Source organism: Macroventuria anomochaeta (genome assembly GCF_010093625.1).
Source record: "Macroventuria anomochaeta strain CBS 525.71 unplaced genomic scaffold BU25scaffold_44, whole genome shotgun sequence".
NCBI classification, from domain to species: Eukaryota; Fungi; Ascomycota; class Dothideomycetes; order Pleosporales; family Didymellaceae; genus Macroventuria; species Macroventuria anomochaeta.
This window is the reverse complement of record NW_022985405.1, coordinates 97995-114968: the sequence shown is the minus strand read 5'-3', so window position 1 is coordinate 114968 and position 16974 is coordinate 97995. Positions and strand designations below refer to the sequence as shown.

Sequence of the window (16974 nt, the reverse complement as noted above, 5' to 3'; positions counted from 1 at the left end):
TGCGTCTCTATACGGCAATTCGCTCATCTCTTGAGCAAGATTGACAATGACATTCACATAGGCGGTGAGGATCGCATCGCAGAGATCAGGTTCTGTCACTGTCTGGGTTCGCTCTGATGTCGTGAGGCCTATCATTGGAAGGTCAGCGACATTACTGCAATGCGTTGTAGGGTCAGATTCTTGGAACAAGCAGTACTGCAAACCCCCCCCCCCCCAAAAAACCAAAAAAAAACCAAAAAAAAACCAGACAATAAAACCAAAAAAGAAAACTTATACATACAACAGCGGGTATTCGCTAGTGGTCACCCACCTAACTACTAATCCGCCGGTACGTTGCTTAAATAGGGCTGAGCGAACGGGAAGCCTTGTTTTCAACGTCCTATGGTCGTATGTGATAAAGTAGGTCGCATTTACAATATATAACCCACATAAAATCACATCAGGCTGTCCTGTAACATCGCAAAATTTGCAGCAACATCAGCTTCCTAGTGCTTGTGTCTCCATTCCCATCGGTTCGTAGTAGTCCTGAACAAGCTTCGCCCGCCCTTGTTTGTATGATCTCTGCCTTTGAAGCTTCTTTCGAGCTTGAATGAGGGAGCAGGCTGATTGACTGGCTCGGGTTCGATGTCGATTCTCTTTTTAGTCGAGAGAAGCAATTATTTCAAGCATTATCTGCTCGTGGGGGTGTGGATCATCTCTGTGGTGTCAGTCTTCAAATCAGTAAGAAGTTTCAAGCCCATACTGAGTTCCGTTTGTGCGTGAACACGTATCTTGAGAGCCACCTTGGATGCCACCCATTTGTTCGTCTTACTGGCTACGTGTGTGACTGCCTTCTCCACTGGCCCGAGGTGGATGATGGAAGCGAGACTCGGTATCAGCTCGTCAGTGTCAGCGGCAAGAAAGACAGGTGGATTTTGGAAAAGCGCAAATTTGACCACGAGCTCTTCGCTCACTACAAGGTTCGAGTGGAAGCTTGCGAGCCCTGCTGTAGGACTCACTGGTGAGTGCAATCTCAGAACCGGTGTCTGCTTGCGCATAAATCATTTATCCTTCGACGATGCACGGAGCATAGTTTATGGCTCCCCCCATGGAACACACGAGATGTGGACGCTCATGCCGCTTGTTTGGATATAATTTGAGTAGATTTTCAAGACGGTATTGGTGCTCAGTGATTTTTCCCGTAAACAGCAAGAAGTCAAAACCAATTAGAGTAGGAGTCGCCAATCTGTAGAAAACGTAGAACGAACACGGCACCGTGGCAGTGATTTCCGGATTGTCGCATGGAAATCGGACGTTCGCAGTGAAGCGCCCGAAGGCCCGCATAAGCCTTCCATTAGGGAGTTCAAATATGTGTTTAATGCCTTATCCACCTTGAAATCCATGGTGTGTGCAAGACGAAGCGAAATATGCTTTGCTCTCGTCATAGTATCATAGCCAGTTATGATCTTCCTGGGTCCGTCTTTGCAGTCGAGGATAAGAGAGAGACCTCTTCTAACTGCCACGACAGGAGCCTTAGCGATGGACTTTGGGATGGGGATGGCGACCGGTCTTGGCGCGTGGGTATCATTGACCGGCGTTGGACCATGGGTATCTTCAATATCGTCCTGCCTCTGGATGGAAATATCACCACAGGGGTGACACCGAAGTCCATCATCCTGCATAGGCTCTGGCCTAAGCTGGTTCATCACTATGTAGCAACTTCCGCACCGACCATATCCACGACTTGGACAGGCGTTTGATCGATAAGGTATAGAAGGGTATCCGCAATAGCACTGTGACAACGAATATCAGGATACGTCAAAACAATGGCGCCATCTGGATTGGGCACTCACACATTGCCAGACATATGTATGCTTTTTTGCCCTCATCCTTTGTGTCCCTCTCACCTGTATTCGAAACTGACGACCCGTGATCTTGCGATAGGGATGTATAAACTTGATGCCGATGAAAGATGATCGCAAGACCGGTGCTGGCGGTGAGTTGAATTCAAATATCATACAAGAGGGACGATGTGTTGTACAAGGAGAGAGCGGGGTTTGCATGCACCGCCCTCCGATCCTACCGGTGATGGGACAAGGCAGCCCCGAGGCAGACCGCACGACATCTTTGCATGCAAAGGCGTCACACAATATGGGATTGTGTCTGAGCCTCAACTGTTCTTTCATAATGTCTCAGCATCAGAGACAAAAAATCGGTCCCAGTCGGCTTCTCCCCTGGCGTCTCTTGATGGTTTCCCTTCTCTTGCTCAGTTCATCGCTAGCGATCCAGATCATACCTCGTTAGTCTTCAGGCGACTCGACAGGCTTGCCGCAAGAAACCTGCTATATATTCAAAGTGAGCTAGTGGAACTCGAGACACTCCGAGATCAGTACGATCGGGAGGACCAGAGCATCAAACATGAAGACCTCCACACTACGAGATGCGCATTGGATTAGGAGGCGTTTAGTGTGACGGTACTGAAGATAATCGGTATTGGGCAATGGATATTGAGGTTCACTGAAGTTGTATTGTACTCAAGCCGTGTGGTTATATACTGTGAATGAACGGAAAGAAGAACTGACCGTGAAGCTGTTATGTTACTGATACTGTTTGAAGGAGTCTGGTCCAGTTGGTCCTTTTACACAACCTCATACAGTGCTGTAACATGACCTCTTACTGTACTGCAACATTTAGAGACGCGGCAATGCTGGTTGGGAACGAAAGACAGTAACGCCGCATAAAACTTATTGGAAATGTGCGTGTCAAGATGAAGGAGTACCGCACATCATGCCTGCGTTATTCCAAGATCATCAAGCTGACCAGTAAAGGGGAAGCATTGTTGTTTGAAAGCACGCTAGCCACTCCGAAGGCGCCGCCTGTTCGCACTTTCGAAAGCTTCATGAACACCTCCACTCGACCTGCTGATGATACATACCAGCGAGATTCGATATTCGGTGGGCATAGCGCAAAACTGTACAGCACCAACGAGGATTTAGTGCTGCTCAGGGTTTTTGAGCACAGCGACAGACTGACTGCTTTTCCCGAGGATCGTATGCCAATCTTCTTCATGGTAAGTACTGCCATTGCTCCCGTACCATGGATACATGACAAGACGTGCGTTGAGGCGCTGATCTCTGTCAGTCAGGGCGAAGTAGCAACGATATGGCATACGCTTCGCAAAGAGGTATTGCCAGATTTGTGACGATAGTCAGCATCATACTCTCCGTCGTACTGTTGTTCAGCGCCATCGTGGCTCTATACTTTGATGCGAATCCAACAAAAAATGTTGAGAAGCGGCTGCCTATGGGCAGGGAAACAACGGTTGCGCTTATGAGGGAGGAACTACGGTTCATTGGGTAACTACATTTGTTAGTGTGTTTACTAGTTGATAGCTCTGACAGAGGAACTCCGGTTCCTCATTGATAGAATACGCTCTTTCAACATGACGAAAAACTCATCGTCGTTGGGATGTATGTCATTCTGTTTGCCAGTAGCGTCGGGCTGCTGACTACAGCGAAGAAGGCGGATATATTTGCGGCGACTGCAGCGTATGCTGCGGTACTGGTTGTGCTTGTGAGTGGAAATCTGGGGTCGGCATCATGTGAAGCCTCTGGGCAAGTTTGACCGGGTTGCTCTCTGCAAATGGTTAGTCTGGAGGTTGTCGAGTACGTTGGTGATCGTGTTCATAGTCCATTTTTGTCAGAGCAATCTTCGATCAGAACGGAAAATCGGCTTGAGAGCGTTATGGTATCTACGGCGAAGCCATGATGCTGAAGTCGGCCGGTTGAGGGGTCTGGATCTTCGATTGTGGGACGCGTTACCTTGATGCACAGAAAGTTTCGTTGTCCACAAGTTGACGTAAGTTGTACGCGGCGGACCGGATCGCATGTTTTTCAAGGCTGCTTGATTGTTTACAGAACGTTTTGTACTGATAAAGCAAGGCTTATTATCATCTTGTATGTGCACTTGCGTATGCATTGTTGCTATGATTTTGTGATGAATAGAGATCAGTCGAATGAAGTCGAGAACCACATCGGAGCGAGAATCAGGCGTACTAACCCCATCAAGATAGCAAGGATCCACTTTCACCGCCGCCCCTCCAGATCGCATCAGTCTCCACTCGACCAAGCTTCACGATATGGCAGGTTTGCCTTGACTATATATACTGAACAGTCCGCGGCAGCGTGCGAGAGTTGTTCGCTTCCTCTGAAGTTTGCCGCTGGTTCGGCGACACCAGCGTGGGACATTGTCAACGTCATTCACACATCCATATTCGCGCATCTCGCCGCGCATACCTAGCACACGTCCACACCATTGAGAAAGCATATCAAGATGGCGTCATCGCCGATAAACACGCTCACGATGCCGCCGCGCTTCAACATCGAGCTTGAGCGTGCCGACGCCGACGTGCCATTCCGCGCCTCTCAGTCGCACATCCACCACACATGGGCGCGCACCTTCCATGCACGTCCGGAGCTCTACATTCGCCCGCAGTCGCTGCAGGAGATACAGAAGGTCGTGACCCTCGCCCGCCGCATGCGCCGCCGCGTCGTTACTGTGGGATGTGGACATTCGCCTTCAGACCTCACTTGTACCTCGGCGTGGATGGTGAACCTCGATGACTTCAAGGAAGTCTTGAAGGTGGACAAGGAGCGCAGTACCATGACCGTACAAGCCGGTATCCGAATGCATAGCTTGAATGAGCAAGCGAGGGAGCATGGACTTACAATGCCGAATCTGGGCAGTATCGACGTGCAGAGTCTTGCAGGCGCGATTGCCACAGCGACACACGGCAGCTCTATGGAACATGGATTGTTGTCTGATCGCGTGCGCAGTCTGCGTATCGTTCTTGCAAACGGTCAGGCGGTGCGCTGCTCTGCCACCCAGTCTCCAGACTTGTTCCGCGCAGCACTCGTCTCACTCGGCGGCCTTGGCATTATCGTGGAAATCGAATTCGAGCTGGTGCCGCACACCGACATTGAATGGATACAGACTATCCGCCCTATCGAAGACGTACTCGCAGACTGGAATAATGGCCTTTGGACTTCGAACGAGTTCGTACGCGTGTGGTGGCTGCCCTACATGAAGCGTGCCATCGTCTGGCGTGCCTCAACCACCAAGAAAGAACACATCACACCCCAGTACAACTGGTATGGCGGCAGCGTAGGCTACCACACCTACCACATCCTGCTCTGGATCAGCCAATACGTCCCCCGCTTCTTGCCTTGGGTAGAGTGGTTCGTCTTCGGCATGCAATACGGCTTCAAAGACGGCGCTGTCATCTCTGCAGTTGAAGAACAACGCACCGGTCTTCTTATGAACTGCTTATACTCTCAGTTCGTCAACGAATGGTCAATTCCCCTGCACCAAGGCCCTGAAGCCCTCACCCGCCTCACCAACTGGCTCCACGGCGACGAAGTATCCTCCGGCATCCCATTCACCTCAAAGGGCCTCTACGTACACTCTCCCATCGAAGTCCGCGTCGCAAACACCACCAAGCGTCAATCACCGCGCCCATTCCTCGACACTACGTACCCTGACACACCCACCCTGTACCTCAACGCTACGCTATACCGCCCCTACAACCAAGACCCGCCCTGCCGCGAACGCTACTACCAAGCCTTCGAGCACTTGATGAAAGAGTACAACGGCCGCCCGCACTGGGCCAAGAACTTCCAGACCGTCGACCACTCTTACCTTTCGCAAGCTTACGGTGAGGACCTGAGCGAGTGGACGCGTGTGCGCAACGAAGTTGATCCCCAGGGCATGTTCCTTGGCGCATGGCACCGTCGCACATTGCTGCCAAGCAAGACCGAGATGCCTGTCTTCCCGCTCGAGGAGAAGGAAGTCCTGCGCCGCGATCGCCGAACAGGCGGCCAGGACTGGATTGGCGAGCAAGCGCGGTGGTGGGACGGCGGTGTTGACGTGTTCGAGAAGACGAACCCGGATTCTGAGGAGCACAGTGAGAGCGGAGAGTCATTTGATCTGATGGCTGGTGCGGAGGCTGGGAGCAGTGTGTTGCTGGAGAGTTTGAGGGATGAAATGACAGAGAAGGAGTTGCATGAGAGGACCTCGCATACCGAAACGACAACGCTACTTGGGTCCATGAGCGAATTTGTGCACACCGAAGAGAGGCTGTCTGACGAGAGGCAGGATGTTGAGCAATTCATCAAGGAAGGAGATGATGGCAGCGGTAATTTCAATAAAATGTAGATGTTGTATCGCGTGGTATCAAAGCGATCTACACTCAACCAGCATTCCGGTTTGAAAATAACGCGCGTGCATGGTTGCCAACGTCTAAATGCATTCCTTGGGAATTACTGGGTGAGCCAGCTACCGTGCTGTATTTCATATTTCTCGATGCACAGTCAGAGGTTCGTTAATAAGCTCAAGCACATCCTCCAATGAGACTTTCACTGTCAATTGCACATTCATGTTGGCTGATTGTAGGCTTTCACAATACCTTAGCATCGATTGGTTTGCTATGGGTCTTGCGTTGACCTAAACTTCTGTTATATGGGTTGCTCGCTGGGAGTAGTGCTGCATCCAGCCGCCAGGGGCAAATGATGTCCCACATGTGAGAAGAGATTGCTTCTGTGCAAGAAGGAAGTGAGCACAACGTCGCAGACCTAAGCAATCACGGTTCTGTCGGATTTTTCAGCGATAATGCTTTAAGAATCTGTTGATGTCAACCCCTTTGAAACCTACTTCCCTAACCCGCGCACCTCTTCCCAATGCCAGCTTCTGTCAGCTAGAGAGAATAAAGGTTCTTAACTGTGATTCGCTCAACGCAAGAGAGCGCTATATTCTGAGGAGATCCGCCAGGCGAAGTCGCCACCAAAGAGCGTCGGAAGCATCATCTGGAGCAGCGTGGAGGTATTCTGAGCTCTGTGATTGTCGGCCTGTGAACAGAGCCAAACCCAAGACTACCCAACCGGGCTCACCATAGGTATGACTTTTTCCTATGATAAGTCCGCACGACGGAATATCACTCCCCCCCGGAACGTCCATATTTGAAGACCGCCTTTGTGCCGTATTAAGCGTTCACTTTCGTAGTCATCGGTCACTATGATACGTCTTCTGCGGCCTGAAAGGCAAGTTCATCATCGCCAACAGGCTCACCGAGCCATGTTATCACAGCCTGTAGTTATTTGAACCGGTGCCTTGAGAGAAGTAAGTCCCATGGGAAGTTGGACAATTGTGCATGTGAGGTAGAAGGCGTAGCCTGGCGGAGCGGAGCAGTGCTGCAGGCCTAGCCACGTTCAGCCTCGTCGAACGAAGACATTCCATCTTTTCGAAGATCCAGGATGCAGAGCACCTGACATTCCGACTGTCTATGTGGTTCTGAGATGTGTCATTATTGAGGTGTATCAATGGTGGCCGGCTGGCGCTCAGGCGTGAAGCAGGCACTAGTGTTGAGCAGGTAGGATCTGAGCGGTCCACGACGAGAGCGGGGCTGCTGCTCGACGACTGGGCCGGCCCGTGTCCTCGCACAAACCCACCACGAAGTTCTAGCCTTCGAACACGGCGAGAATTATCAAAATACCTTTAACTTTTTGACCAGCCTGCCTTGCTCATCTTCAGTCTACGCTCTCAGTCAACATGATGGTGCTCGATGGATGAGTTTCCTCGAAGGATTGCACCCAACCTGCACACAGCTGTAGGTTCACGATCTGCGGCGCGTGTCAGATCCCACATCATGCAGCAATTCCACATCCAATAGCACTTTATCCAGAGGAATACTTTCTTGACCGGTCACGATCTATTGAGATTGGGCTGGTGTGATGCCAGTCCTCAGCGAATCATGGACGCAGAGCGTGAGGAGGCGTGGCTGGGATTTGGGGGCTGAAACCGAATCCCTCCGGCGCTGACCACCTTTGAGATCGTCCTCGACTCCTCAGCCGAGTCTTGTTCTATGTACCGACATGAGATTAGACTTTCTTTGATCTCAAAAGCAGCAAGTCTTCTGTGCATTGCAGGCTCATCCTTACAGACATCACGGCTATCAGCAATCTGGGAGGCATTCGCACCGTTGATCATTGATCCTGGGAAGTTGATCTCCCAAGAACCTGCAATATGGGCCGTGGGCGTGACGACCCGGAACCGACTTTTGACGAGGACAAAGACCTCGACGAGATCTGGCCGCAAGTTGTACAACAGTATGAGAAAATCACGAGACAGAAGCTGGATCCCAGAACCACCTTCGCGGCTTTCCAAATCCAAATCGACGAAGACATACAGCGTTCCGCAACAAAGAGCCATCAACATGCTCGGAAAGTGCTCAACAACGTTGGGTATTGTCTTGAACAGTTCGGAAACATCATCGTACAAGGGGCGAGCATAGTCTTCGGTCCAACCGCTCAGTGCTGGAATGCGATTAGTTTCGTGATCACGGCGGCGCGAAAATTTGGCGACGTCTTGGATGGCTTCGTCACCTTGATGGAGCGCTCATCAGCATTCCTCCAACGTCTGAACTTCTTCCTGCAACAAGAACGTGATAAATCCGGTTCTCGACTGCCAAACCACCTCCGCAAGCCCGCATACGACATCTTGTCTCAGTTCCTTGGCGTTCTTCGGTCTTCGTATAGTCTGGCCACCAGCAGGAGGGAGAGACTCAAGACTATGGTCGGCGTCCTGCTTTTTAACTCGGATGCCGGTGTAGCAGAATCTCTTAATCTCATGGAGATGCGAATCAAGGACTTCACCAATGCCCAGGTCGATCAAATATTGGTGGACGTCAAGGGGCTTGCGAGATATCTTCGTGAATCTGACGAGGACAGAAAACGTCACCAGTCTGAAATCCAAGAATATCTCGAGCACGTATACAGAGTCAACGAGCAGGTACTGAACGTTACTCAGGACATGAAGGCAACCATAGACGGTCGTACCACCAAGGATCAACATAACGACGATAAGTCCAAGATATGGAAGAGTCTGGCGTTTCAAAAACCTGGTGAACAAGACTCGTGGGACAAGCGGCACAATGAGATCTGCAAAGTTCGTGTGAAAGACACTGGGAAGTGGCTTGAGCTTGTTGATGGGTTCATGAAATGGGCTGACATCAACCAACACGAGAACAAGGTGCTTCTCTTGAAGGCCGACTCTGGTTTCGGGAAAACATACGTCTCTAACCATGTCATCTCGTATCTTCAAGAGACATATCGGGCTGGGGCTGGGCCGAACCAAACTTACCTGGCCTATTACTACTATGGTGCCGACAAGGACGATTCCCTTGAAAAGTGCGTTGGATCTATCATTCACCAGTTTGCAGCCGTAGATGTTGGATACGCGAAAGCGGTGGCCAACGCGTGCGGGCGACCAGCGAGTACCGCGCGAGCTGAAGATCGGTGGAAGCATCTTGTACAAAGACTACAGAATCACATGAAGGGGATTTACTTCGTTTGTATAGATGGACTCGACGGTCGAGGTCAACCTGACAACTTAGAGGCAACCGTTTCGACCATCGTACATCATGCCACGTCCCAGACTGGCTCCGGTGGAGTCTCCATTCGTCTCTTCATATCGGGCAGTGACGAAGCACTTTCAAAAAGTCCACAAGGTGTCGAGGGTATCCGCATCATCACCTTGGATCCATCCGAGGACCCTGCCAAGCCGACGGCACTGGAGAGTGATAGAGAAGACCAACCCCGGTTGACGCCACTGCTGAATGCAAGTGACCTGGAAGCCGTCACAAGGGCCCGTGTTATGGACATATGCAAGACCAAGCCAGACCTCAAAGCAATCTTGAATGAATCGAACATCCAGCTTTTGGTTGAGAATATTCGTGGGAACTATGCCCGCCTCGAGGCGAAGATGACAGAGATCAACGCTTGCGATACAGAACGAAAGGTTCAAGAAGTCATCAATAACGACAGTGACGACATCAACACTGTACAAAGAAACAACCTAAAGGCTCTTGATGCCTCACTGGATTCAAACCAAGTTCGAAAGCTCAACGAGCTTCTCGTGTGGGTCTCTGGCATGATCGGTAGTCCTTCGATCAAGTTTCTTCAAAGCGCTCTCTACTTTGCCTTGGGCGAAAAATTTCTTCTAGAATCTGAGGTTGCCACCACGTACTCAGCATTGCTCAAAATCGACAAGGAAGGTGGGGTCAGTTTCAAATCTGACGATTACAAAGACATCCTATCCGCGAGCGATGCCCCAAACCCTGGATCGGCTCTTACGGATCTACACACTGAAGAAATCAGCCGAGCTGAGGTCGATCTTTGCCGTCGGTTCATCAGGAACGCATGCGACGCAGTTGATTACACCAGGTTTAAATTCGATGAATTCTTCGATACCATGGCACACAAAGTTCATATTTACCTCGGCGATCAAGATGTTGTGAGCGTCACAATCATTGGCACGTGTGTCGACGTCCTCTGCGATACCCAGAAAGATGAGAACCTCGGAGAACTGCGTGATTATGCCTCGAAGTGGTTCTATGAGCACCTCAAGACTCTGGTAGAGAGGCTCGACGATTTCGAACCCAATAGGCAATCCTTGACCGAGATCGGGGCCAAACTTGTTGACTTGTTTTACGAGCCAGATCTGATCGACGCATGGTTCCTCAAGACGAATTTGACTTGGCTGAAGTACGATTGGCTCTACCAAGATGATTTCATCGACCCTCTACTGAAGTTCTGGAAGAACCCTCATGTAGCCAAAGGCTATGGAAAACACGCGAAGAAAAGTGAATGGGTCAGAAAGGTCGTTGCAGACTCCGCAAACAAGTACTTGATCCTGGAACGAGTGGCAGCACGATTAGCAAACCATTGGTTCAGCTGCACGACAACAGCAGCCCCGGATTATCTCTGGATATCCTATGGCATTATAGTCAAGGTGAGATATCCCTCAAATAATGACCAGTAGCTGGCTGACAGTTTCGGGCAGGGAGCTGGCAAGTCTTTCGACGAGAACACGCCTCCAACTCTCCTTGAGGTTGATCACTTCATCCAGTGGGTCAAGATGCAAGATTTCGACCTCGATGATTACACATGGGCTTACCGTAAGGGCGCGACCAACTTGACTTTTCAACATTACAGAGAAGCTATTCGTGCGTTCGAAGAAGCCGAGCAACACCCAAGGACTAGTTGGGGCGTGGCCCTTGGTCTGTCACGTGCACACGAACAGCTGAAGGACTTCCACGCAGCACTGCAGTACATACAAAAGTTCAAGTCATTCAACGGGCCGTCTTTTGAGATTGACAAGGAGTACAGGCTTGCATACTGGTCCGTGCTTTTGGCAGAAGGCGATTGTTATAGACAGTGCCAGGACTACGACCCAGCTGTCAAATGCTTCCGAGACATTCTGGACCAGGATGTGGATGCAGAGCTTTGGCCAGGAAGCGTTCATGAACATGCGCTCTCGGGGCTTTTCACAACGTGGACCGAAATGAAGAGCTATCGCTCGATCACAGATTTCATGCGAAGCTGGAGAAACGCTGAAAATAAGGAACGAGGTCTCATCTATTGGTTCCAGAAGACGGCAAGGGTCGACAAAATCCATGGGTGTATCATCGTTGCTGCAAAGCACGTCGAAGCCGTGGAAGAAATCTGCTCGTTGTATCAGGATGTCATTGACCACATGGCTGCGAGTACCTCCACGATCGATGACCAAGGAGATGGCCTTGATCCTTATATCAGAGGACAATTGCAATACTTCCAAGCTGCCCTTAGATTCCATGGGAGTCGATCCCAGCACAACCACGACCGGGGCATACAGTTGTGGGAAGAGATCATTCGAAGGTCTGATGACCCATCATCGTCCTGGTGGACAGCTTACAACGCTAGTCGCAAACTAGCTCCTTGCCTTCTTGATAAGGCAGTTACTGAAACTCCAGCAGCATCATCAAGTCCCTCTGAGAGCTATGTCAGCAAACTGGAAGCGCTTGCCAAGTTGAACAACACGGTGATCCGCAACAATCGCCAAGGTCAAACGGACCCTCGTCTATGTTTGACGAGGCTGTACCGCCTTAAGGGGAACCATCAATCGGCATTTGCGGAAGCGCAGGCACGACTTTGTAGTGTTTTCGACAAGTGGCCTGAGGATGCGAATGATGATTCTCTCCAACTTCGCTTCCAGAATCTTGCACAGACACTGACTGTTCTTGACAAAGACATCGATGCCGTTGCAGCATGGCAAGCGACGAGTTCGCACCAGTCGCAAAAGCCTTGTACAACTGATGCAAGCGCTACCGATGCTCTGAAGCCCGCTAATCCGAACTCAAGTGGTGTCCACCCCGTTCCACCGCTAGCAACATCTGTCGACAAGGCTGAAAATGATCCAGGCGTATTTACATCAGTCGATGCTACGCCGAAAGCGTACATCTCAGGCTACGACTGCGATGGGGAATGTGAGACACAATGGAAAGACATGTTGGCCGACTGTTGGGTGTGCAAACACTGTCTCTGCGTGCAGCTGTGCTCAGCCTGCTACGGGAAGCTACAAGCAGACGATCTCCATCCTTTGATTTGCAACAAGGAACACAAGCTGCTCTACCTTCCGCCATTTGATCAGAACATGTGGCAGAGTATATCGTCAGATATGATCATTATTGACAAGCAGCCGGTGCCACGGCTGCAATGGTTGAACAAGATCCGAGACGAGTATGGGGTACAGCAGGAGCAGATCGATATGCTCAAGATTGAGAAGGCTAGGGAATTGAAGGCTGCCACTTGCATTGCTAGGCATATTTTGAGATGGCGTAGGAAGTTATTGAAGATCAGGGCTGCGAGACAACCGACGGTGCCTACACTCCGTCGGGCCCGGACAATCGTATAGGTAGAGTGCTCTAAATTCAGCAAAACTCTCGAGGATGAAAACAAAGAACCGTGGGCGGAATTTCGCAAGACCGAACAAGGTGGAAGTGAGACCACGTACTCCTAAGGACATTACTCGTTCATTCGGACGTTGGTAAGATTACACAACGCTAACAACAGGTCTTAGTGCTAACAGTGGAGATATACGGCCAATACGTATTTTCGCCGGTTGGCGCTCATCTCTACAACTTTGCTGCCTATGTTACAATTTGGAAATTCAAGAATCTGAACATGCCGAAGAACCCGGACAGCACACTTCTTCTGTTGACTGTACGGACTCTATCACTCCGCTAAGCGCGACGATATTCCTTTGCCGGATTCATCCACCCCGATGCATTCTGCAGTATCCATAATCAAGACCTGGTCTCCGTTCGGATCTCAGCCGTTCCCGCAGCCGTTTCCGCGTGGTTCTTGGCAATATGCTGGAACGCATGAAATACGAGTATCTCATAAGGACATATATGAACCAGCATCCGCGACAAGAACCACTCAGCCTCACGCGCCAACCTTTCCACGCAGTTCAGCTGGATCCCTACCAATCGATCAAAGCGACTGACCATGAAGTACCGCGGAGTAGTCTACGATGTCGGCCTAGACTTCAACGACACAGGAGAATTCTCCGTTGAACCATTCAATCCCGCCTTGGTTGGACACGACATGCGCGTCATAGCCAACAACCTACACGCCAACGCCGTGCGGATCGAGGGCGAAGAGATCCATCGCCTGGTCACTGCCGCGCGCCTTGCTCATTCCGTGGGCCTCACAGTATTTTTCAATCCGTGGAAGATGAACGCCAGCATAGATAAGACGCGTGTCTATATGGGAGAGGCGGCGCAAGCGGCTGAGCAGCTCAGGGCCGAAGGCGTCGACATCGCCTTTGTTGCAGGCTGCGAGTACTCGATTTTCAGCAAGGGCATCTTTCCCGGAGACAACTTCAAAGAGCGCGGGATGTGGTTTGGAGCATATTCGATATCGTGGGCATTGACTATTACCGCCGCGGCGAAAGCGAAGAAGCATATGTTACCGGTCTTGAACGTCATCGCTGCGACAAGCCCCTCGCAGTTCTAGAATTAGGGTGTTGCGCGTACGAAGGCGCAGCCGCGCGCGGCGACGGCGGCTTCATCCTCCTCGAAGGCACGAATCCCGATGGCACGGGGTTTTTCGAAAACAACACCATTCCAACTCGGAGCGAGCGCGAGCAGGCTGATTATATTAGTATGCAGTTAGCTCTTCTCGAAAAAGCGGATGTGTATGCAGTGTTTGTGTATGTGTTCTCTTTTCCAGCCATGCGCGCAGGTGAAGGGGCGAGAGATCTGGATATGATGAGTTTCTCCTTGGTGAGGACGTGGCCGGAGAGTGATAAGAGAGCGAAGAGCATGCCGCCTTGGGAGGCTAAAGAGGCATTTCATCGTGTTGCTGACTGCTTTCAGAAGCTTGCTGCAGGCTCAATAGGAGCTTCCGAAGAGTGATCAGGTTCACCATGATCGAGCAAATGAACAAAAGACAAAAACGTATTCCCAGCGTGAGAAGACTAGCGACTTTCAAGAAATACGGTATCAAGTCTAACACATCAGCGAACAATACAATCAAGAAATATGAGCTAGGTGGCGTAGAGTAAGTCGACGTGTAAAGCTCGTTGAGAATTTGACCTTACCATCATCGGTCGCACCACTGAGCCCATTCTTAACATCCTCATATACATCACTATCCTCAAACTCACTGACACTAGGGCGCGGGACCTGCATTCCAAAGCAAAAGGTCATTAGTCTATTACCTTATCCTTACTGACACGAGCGTTGGTGGCAGCTGTGCCCGAATGGTCTAACCTCATCCTCCAAATTACCTCCCAGTCATGCAACTCAGATAACAAAACAATCACCCAACAATGAGACCGATATAAGACATTGAAACATGTCTGCGACAAACGAACCAACGGCAAATCTAGCTTGTGACAAATCGGCCTGGGAATCGGATTCGCCAGCATGACCACATCCCACCCCTTCTCTCGCCTCCCCTACAATCTCCGCATGCAAACATGGGAACTGACCGTCCCGCCCCGCACCATCTCAATCAGCGTGAAGAGCCCTCGATGGGGAATCATGAGCGAAAAACAAGGGCCAGAAGCGTCGGTCAGACTACCTAGTTTCGTCCACGCCCGCGCCCGCAGTGCTGCATATTTGCCGGGAAAGCCGCAAGCATGGGCTGAACGTGTACCAGAAGGGGTTGTTTGAGGTGGACAATCCAAACCGGGGGTGCAGTGAGTGTTGAGCCAGCGCTCGCCGGACTATTTTTATTTGCTAATGCTGCGCTGCGCTGCGGCGTGCAGATGCGTCTGCTTGAACGGGAAACCCGACACAATCGACATCGGCCTCACCCCTCTCGCATGTTTCAAGCCCATCGCCCACTTGCTCCAGCGGCTCAAGTTTGAGCCCAGCTTTGGGGTGGGAGTGGTTTTACCATTTTGAAGTGCACAAAATTGGCGAGTTTGAGAATCTCAAGGAATTCCGTGTTCTCTGCGCAGAACCTTATGGGCCGGTTGATTGCTTGAATGTTTTGACGGCGGACACTACTGGCCGTGCGGCAAAGAGAATATGTACTTCCATTGATAAGACGTCTGGGCAGGTGTTCAGGGGAGAAGAGGGGCTCGATGAAATCCAGCGGCTGGCGGAATTAAAGGTTGTAGGGCGAGGGTGATGGAAAGTGGAAAGGAGGGTCGGATGACGTTATGGATCTATACATAATTTTGAAGAGTCTCTGAGTCATGTTCGCAAGTAAGAATCCAAAGTATCAACTGCCGTGTGGTGTCTGCACCACGAGACCGCGTCACACCAAGCAGGTTCCTTTGTAAAGGTCGGATGAAGTTGTGCTTGTCCAAACGATACAACTATCCAGTTCCATACCTAGATACTTTCCACGCCTTCTTATATCTATTCACAGAAACCCATCATCTCACTCTCCCGATACCTCTCTATTTCACTACTGAAGGAGATAGTCCACGAGATGCTCAGACCAAATATGTCTTGCGTTGCAAGCAGTGCTGCAAACAGTAGGGTGTTTTTGTGACACTCATGTACTGCCCTTGTTATCTCTCTTCCCATGTACCCAACAAGCGTATTCCTCAACACCGACGATAACTCACGTGCCTCTGACATCCTCCATGGCACCCTCATACTCATCTTCAGCTTTACACTCACTCCATACTCCAGTCACACAAACCTAACATCCTAAAATTAACAGGCAATTTAGAGTCTCCGTAACAACCCAACAAAGCGCAAGAAGCTGTGTAAGGTGAACAAACTGCATGATATATAAAATATAGTAACACTCATACTAAGACTTGCGTTGTCAGCTGTACCGTTGCTCTCGTTCTGTGTAGGAGCGGTGCAACACTGTTGATAAAGCGCACCCTGTCTCGGACGAGCCGCTCGCGATGCTGTCATCGGCATTCTCGATAACAAGGGTTTCACAACACTGCTGTCCGGAATGCTGGCCCTGACCAAAACTAGGTCCTCAGTCGGTGCACGGCGCACCGAGTGCTTCCAGAAACGAGTGGTTCTTGGCCTCATACACAGCCGGAATGAGACTAGGTTCGGCGGAGGGGGTGGGAGGGTTTGTCCACAGGGGTGGAGAGTATATAGGATATGGGAGGAGGTTGCGGAGCGAGGGAGGGAGGGGTGAGGTGAAGAGGCGGGTACGGAGAAGGTGCTGATGGAGACGCTGTTGGCTAGAGTTCAGGCTGGTGTTTTGACACGAGAAAGGATAGGCTACGTGCTCTACGTCTCCCGCTCTTTTCGCTAGATTCAGGATCCTGGGCTTCACAAAACCCACCGCTTTCGGGAGCAGAGTGCTGTTTGTGGTGACCATGCCAGTTGTATTCAGACAGTGATGACAACAACAACAACAACAACAACAACAACAACAACAACAACAAATGGATCTCGTTCCCATCACAGCTAACGGTCATCGAAACGAAGTCATGAACAACCAAATAGACGTTTGAGCGCGCATATTGACCCCACCACGCAACACGCCTTAACGCCCAAGGCTTGGGCATCCAACACAAGACAGTCTCCAACCATCGTAGACAGGATACCTCGTAGCTGGCGGCGAGGAGAGGCCAGCACAAGGAAACAAAAGAAGCGAGTCCCACGACGCCAGTGCTACCAGTCTTCGA

The 16974-nt window shown here is 50.7% G+C and overlaps 5 protein-coding genes across 5 annotated transcripts; 4 read left to right on the top strand and 1 right to left on the bottom strand.

The window, feature by feature from the left end:
* Positions 1-1951: 1951 nt before the first annotated feature.
* Positions 1952-3603, top strand: BU25DRAFT_443147 (uncharacterized protein; the record flags this gene model as incomplete). Its single annotated transcript, XM_033709343.1, has 5 exons — positions 1952-1975; positions 2202-2368; positions 2803-3049; positions 3121-3228; positions 3406-3603. 5 exons carry the CDS (start codon positions 1952-1954, stop codon positions 3601-3603), a joined length of 744 nt encoding a protein of 247 aa, XP_033556678.1.
* Positions 3604-4103: 500 nt separating this feature from the next.
* BU25DRAFT_415213 (D-arabinono-1,4-lactone oxidase) lies at positions 4104-6331 on the top strand. The gene has a single exon (XM_033707492.1). The coding sequence runs from the start codon at positions 4312-4314 to the stop codon at positions 6190-6192; it is 1881 nt and encodes a 626-aa protein (XP_033556677.1). The 5' UTR covers positions 4104-4311; the 3' UTR covers positions 6193-6331.
* Positions 6332-7889: 1558 nt separating this feature from the next.
* Positions 7890-12783, top strand: BU25DRAFT_377630 (uncharacterized protein). Its single transcript, XM_033704149.1, has 2 exons — positions 7890-10821; positions 10873-12783. The coding sequence occupies exons 1-2, from the start codon at positions 8056-8058 to the stop codon at positions 12760-12762; spliced, it is 4656 nt and encodes a 1551-aa protein (XP_033556676.1). The 5' UTR covers positions 7890-8055; the 3' UTR covers positions 12763-12783.
* Positions 12784-13325: 542 nt separating this feature from the next.
* On the top strand, positions 13326-13868 carry BU25DRAFT_452006 (uncharacterized protein; the record flags this gene model as incomplete). Its single annotated transcript, XM_033709776.1, has 1 exon — positions 13326-13868. The coding sequence occupies exon 1, from the start codon at positions 13359-13361 to the stop codon at positions 13866-13868; it is 510 nt and encodes a 169-aa protein (XP_033556675.1). The 5' UTR covers positions 13326-13358.
* Positions 13869-16174: 2306 nt separating this feature from the next.
* BU25DRAFT_209565 (uncharacterized protein) lies at positions 16175-16934 on the bottom strand. The gene has a single exon (XM_033701183.1). It carries the CDS (start codon positions 16746-16748, stop codon positions 16311-16313), a length of 438 nt encoding a protein of 145 aa, XP_033556674.1. The 5' UTR covers positions 16749-16934; the 3' UTR covers positions 16175-16310.
* Between the last annotated feature and the right edge of the window lie 40 nt (positions 16935-16974).

Excerpts from the sequence above, each read along its gene's own strand:
- BU25DRAFT_209565 (XM_033701183.1), bottom strand. The coding sequence starts at position 16,748 with ATGGGAACGAGATCCATTTGTTGTTGTTGTTGTTGTTGTTGTTGTTGT.
- BU25DRAFT_377630 (XM_033704149.1), top strand. The coding sequence starts at position 8,056 with ATGGGCCGTGGGCGTGACGACCCGGAACCGACTTTTGACGAGGACAAA. Across the intron at positions 10,822-10,872 it reads CCTATGGCATTATAGTCAAG|GGAGCTGGCAAGTCTTTCGA; the intron begins GTGAGATATCCC and ends AGTTTCGGGCAG.
- BU25DRAFT_415213 (XM_033707492.1), top strand. The coding sequence starts at position 4,312 with ATGGCGTCATCGCCGATAAACACGCTCACGATGCCGCCGCGCTTCAAC.